The sequence below is a fragment of the Geospiza fortis genome, unplaced genomic scaffold (assembly GCF_000277835.1).
Source record: "Geospiza fortis unplaced genomic scaffold, GeoFor_1.0 scaffold422, whole genome shotgun sequence".
NCBI classification, from domain to species: domain Eukaryota; kingdom Metazoa; phylum Chordata; class Aves; order Passeriformes; family Thraupidae; genus Geospiza; species Geospiza fortis.
This window is the reverse complement of record NW_005054545.1, coordinates 218,985-223,526: the sequence shown is the minus strand read 5'-3', so window position 1 is coordinate 223,526 and position 4,542 is coordinate 218,985. Positions and strand designations below refer to the sequence as shown.

The 4,542-nt window shown below is 48.1% G+C and overlaps 1 protein-coding gene across 2 annotated transcripts in view; it reads left to right on the top strand.

The window, feature by feature from the left end:
* The first annotated feature begins 6 nt into the window (after positions 1-6).
* Positions 7-4,542, top strand: part of PHTF1 (putative homeodomain transcription factor 1) — a 16,412-nt gene continuing 11,876 nt past the window's right edge. Inside the window, exons 1-8 of one of the 2 annotated variants that reach the window (XM_014310520.2) lie at positions 7-46; positions 125-194; positions 631-789; positions 1,127-1,286; positions 1,569-1,694; positions 2,504-2,663; positions 3,492-3,674; positions 3,755-3,832. In XM_014310520.2, coding sequence (XP_014165995.1) covers positions 41-46; positions 125-194; positions 631-789; positions 1,127-1,286; positions 1,569-1,694; positions 2,504-2,663; positions 3,492-3,674; positions 3,755-3,832 — 942 coding nt within the window. In that variant the 5' untranslated portion in view covers positions 7-40. The remainder of the gene's footprint in view (positions 47-124; positions 195-630; positions 790-1,126; positions 1,287-1,568; positions 1,695-2,503; positions 2,664-3,491; positions 3,675-3,754; positions 3,833-4,542) is intronic. The other variant, XM_031063936.1, reaches the window with a different exon arrangement.

The window sequence follows — 4,542 nt, the reverse complement described above, 5'->3', positions numbered from 1 at the left end:
CGACCAGCAGATATGGGAGAAGGCCGTGGAGCAGACCCAGATGAAGGTACCGGCGGCGGCGGGGGAAGGGGGAGCGGGCCCCGCGCCCCTCGCTGCTGACTCGGCCGTGTGTTCCGCCCCGCAGGGCTTCAAGAACAAGCCGAAGAAAAAGGGGCACATCCAGCCCGATCTGATCGACGTGGATCTGATCAGCGGTGAGCGGTGCCGGCTCTGTTCGCTCCCCTCTGGGACAGGGATGGCACCAGGGAGCGCCTGGAGCTGGCTCAGAGCAGGGCTGGGGAAAGGTTCCTCCCCCAGAGGGTGCTGGCGCTGCCCAGGCTCCCCAGGGAATGGGCACAGCCCCGAGGCTGCCAGAGCTCCGGGAGAGCACTGCCAGGGATGCCCAGGGTGGGATTGCTGGGGGTCTGTGCAGGGACGTGGTTGGGTGGGCAGGGAAGGGTCAGGGGCAGAGTTCTGAGAGAACACAAGGAGCTGCTGGGACTGTGTAGCTTTGAACCGTGCCCGAAACTGGGCTGCTGTCCCCCCCTGCTCAGCCCTGTGGCAGGGCTGGGGCTGCCCAAAGGGGAACTCCAGCAACGGAGCTCTTGTGATTCACAGTTAATGATGGCTCATTTCCCCTTTAATTCCAAGGCTCTACCTTTGCCAAAGCCAAGCCTGAAATTCCCTGGACATCGCTGACGAGGAAGGGAATTGTGAGAGTGGTGTTTTTCCCCTTGTTCAGCCAGTGGTGGATACAGGTCACTTCCCAGCGCATTTTTATGTGGCTCTTGGTGCTCTACGTTATGCAAGGTGAGGGAACAGGCTGTGCCATAAACCTTCTCCTGCAAGGAATGTGACATCAAAGAATGTATGGATGTGGCTCCTGGGGAAATGGGTTGGGGTGGACCTGGCAGTGCTGGGGGACTGGTTGGACTCAGAGGGCTTAGCCAAGCTTAGTGAGTCTATGATTTTGTAGTCCATAATCTAAAGTGTGAGGATCATGTCTGGAACCTGCTTAATGTGTATTTCACAGCGTGTGGCACTAGTAATTGCAGAAATTAAATAATAATACAACAAAGCAGAGTAAAACCAAATAGCTGAGACAGACTCTTTAATTTTTGCCTTGGTGCCATTTCCCCCTTTGCAGTCGTAGCCGTGGTGCTGTACTTCACGGTGCCTGTTGTGAGTGCCAGTGAGGTGATGGGACCCCTGTGCCTTATGCTGCTGCTGGGGACAGTGCACTGCCAGATCGTGTCCACGCAGGTGAACAGAGCTGCAGGGAGCAACGGGCTCAGCCGGCGCCGCAGGTGAGCACCAGCAGAGGGCCCTGGGGGGCTGGATCCAGCTTTCCTCCCTCAGGTTGCTGCAGCAAAGATTCCCTCCAGGTTTTGTCCCTTGTGTCTTTCCCAGTGATGCCCTGACGTGCTGGGGGTATAGGCAGAATTTTTGTATTTGGAAGTCAGTATTCTGTTTGCATGGCCTCAGAAAAATGGCATCCAAAAAGCTGTTCAAATCTTATTCAAATCTTTGAAAAAAGACCTTAAAGTAGCTTCTTACACCAATTTAATTCTCCTTGTCTTAAAACTCAGGAAGTTACGCAAGGCTGTGGGTGTGGATGGGAACAGTTGGTGCTCTCCTGACAGAACCAGCAAGGAAGAGCAGTCTGGCTCTGCAGCTCTGCTGACCAATTTATCCAGTCTGCTCTTCCAGAGGAGGTATGTGGTCCCTGCTGCATTCGTGCTGCTCGTGACACTGGGAGCAATTTGGTACCTGGAGAATGAAGGCACAGCATGTGCTGTCACTGACATCCCCACAGCCTGCCAGTCTTCTTTTGACTTAAAATTTTCATACTAATGTGGGAAGCTGATTCCTCAGGAATATTTAGTATGTCCTTATTAGATCATATAAAATTAGACTGTATAAAATTAGATCATGTGAAACCAAGTGTTAGATGAGCTGCAGAATGTGGTGGAATTTATTTTTATTTATCAGATAAGTGACCTTGTTTGAGTGAGTGCTCAGATTATATTGCTGTTTTAGGTGATTTCCAAAAGCAATTGTGGCTTCTGCTTTGGACAGTTGTCTCACTTTGGCACCTTCCTTCTCTAAAAGTAACTCAAGGAAAAGGAGGAGAGATTGTATGGAATAATATTTCATTATTTTCTCCTGTTTTCCAAGGTGAATTTCCTGGTGAGTTTCCAGCTCACAGGTGCTTTCTCTTCATGAAGACTTTTTGTCTTGTGAATTGCTCTTATTTTTTTAAAAATGAAAATAATGAAAAATTCCCCCTTGATTTAGAAGTTTTAAGATACTATTAGAGTTACAAAAGACATGTTGAGTGAGGGGGAAGCAGATATAAATCTTTTTAACAGACTCAGCACACAAAGCCTGTGAGCCAAAGAAAACGATTTATCCCTTAGGTATCTTTTTTGATGCTGCACCTGTGACAAGAGAAGACCAGATTGTTTTACTCCAAAGAGTTTTTCCCTGACATAAAAGCATTTAATTGTATTTTCTCTCCTAGGAATAGAAGAGTAAAGCTGGTAGCTGAGAAATGGACTGAGACAGAAAGTTGTGTGAGTGCTATGGGTGATGGCATCAAAGCCAGACAGGCCAGATCTGAGCACAGGCTGCTGCACTCCAAAGAGAAAAGTAAACTTTCTGATGGGGAGAAGAGCCATCAGGTACTGCCAGGGGAGATCCCTTGAGATCACAGTTTCAGTGTGTTCTTTGTGTGCCAGAAGTGGGTGGGTATTTAACTGTGTGGTTTGGTCTAATACAAGACATTCCCTCCTTCTGCTCATCTTTGCCTGCATTAACCTAGAAACCCCTTTCTGCCTCTCACTGAGCAGCTGAAAAGGTGCTGGTACTTTCTTTCCATAATCACAGAATAGAATTCCAGAATAGTTTGGGTTGGAAGGAATCTTAAAGCTCATTCCACCCCCTGCCATGGGTAGGGACACCTTCCACCTTCTCTCCTTGAGGAGAGAGAAAGAGCTAAAGCATTGTGACATTTGTTGAAAGCTTTGAAACATAAAGATTTTGGGAATTGCTTTTGAGTTTCCTCTGGGCCAGTGGTGTGTCAACTTGAAGAACTTGGAATAGATCCTGTGTGGAATTCTGTGCCATCCCACCTCCTCTCTGTGAAGGAGTTTGGACAGGGGCAGAGCTCAGTGTAGGGGCACAGCCCAGGATTTTGGGTTTGTTACCCCCCAGCTCGTAGATACATCTGGGCTTAAGGTTGCTGGTAAGGCACAGCCAAGAGCTGCTGCTGCTGCATCCTCCTCTTCCTGCCTTTCCCCAACTCCAAATCCACCCACCCAGAATTCTCTCTCGTTACGTCTGTGACGAGACAAGAGCAGGGGGAAGGAGTTAAATCTGTGAAGTCTCTGATACCAACAGAATTCTGGTTCTGTGTGTTGTGTGGCTCTGCAGGCATTGAGGGCTGTGCCCCTGAGCCTTTGATGGGACTCAGGCTGGCCCTTGGTGTGGCCTTGGCTGTGCATTTGCAGGAGGATGGCACCAACAGGGACGGTGCCTCTGACGAGCTGTCGAGCGAGGAGGACGCTGAGGACGCCGAGGCCGTGGCTCAGCGGCTCCTGCTGCGCGCCAGCATGGAGGGGGCTTCCAGTGACAACAGCTACGAGGAGAAGAAGAGGAGGCCTCTGGTTTCTCTCAACCAGGCTGTCTCACAGGTACCCAGGTGGGATTAGTGCTGCTCTCCACAGTTTGTTTTGCTGTGGATAATGAGGTGGTTTTCCTTTGGTCTTGGCAGGTCAAGCAAGCCCTGAAAGCTGCCAGAGACTCTGACAGTGTTGTGGAGTCTGAGCTGGAATCCACATTGTACAGGCAGGTATGGTTGTCAAGTCAGGAGAGGGAGCTTTCCCAGGCCTGGCAGGGGTCACAGAATCAGAGAAAGGGGTGGGCTGGAAGTGACCTTAAAGCTCATCTCATTCCACCCCCCCTCCATCAGAACAGACAGTTATGAAATGTTTGTGCTTCAGAATCCTCTCTTCCTTCCCTGCTGCTTGGCAGCCTTGTAAACTTTCACAGTGTTCACAGTCCTGATTGTGCTGCTTTGTTAAACAAACAAACAAACAAACAAATAACTAACTCTCTTGACAGCAAAGGACAGTCCAAGCTGCCTCTAATTGCTCCTGCAATTGCTGCAATTGCTCTTGTGGTTGGGAGGCAGTGCTGTGCTTGCAGCTTTTAAGCTAATAAATTTTGATTTTAAAATCACATACTGTCCTTAGTTGGAAGGGACCCACAAGGATCAGGTCCAACTCCTGTAATGAAGGAATAAATCTCTTCTGTGAGAATATACTCAGTCACTTCATTACTTTGGTTTTTTGCCCCTCTGAAAATAAAAAATATAAATATTTTATTATAAATATGGAGATATATAAATTAATACAAAATATAAATAAAATCTTAAAACAGACTATTCAAAAGTCATAAAAAAGGACATTTTTGTATTAAAATGAGTACATCAGTTTTTATTTTGTAGGTTGGGAATAGAGGTAGGGAATCAATGGGCTCTGTGTGGTATTTATATTATAT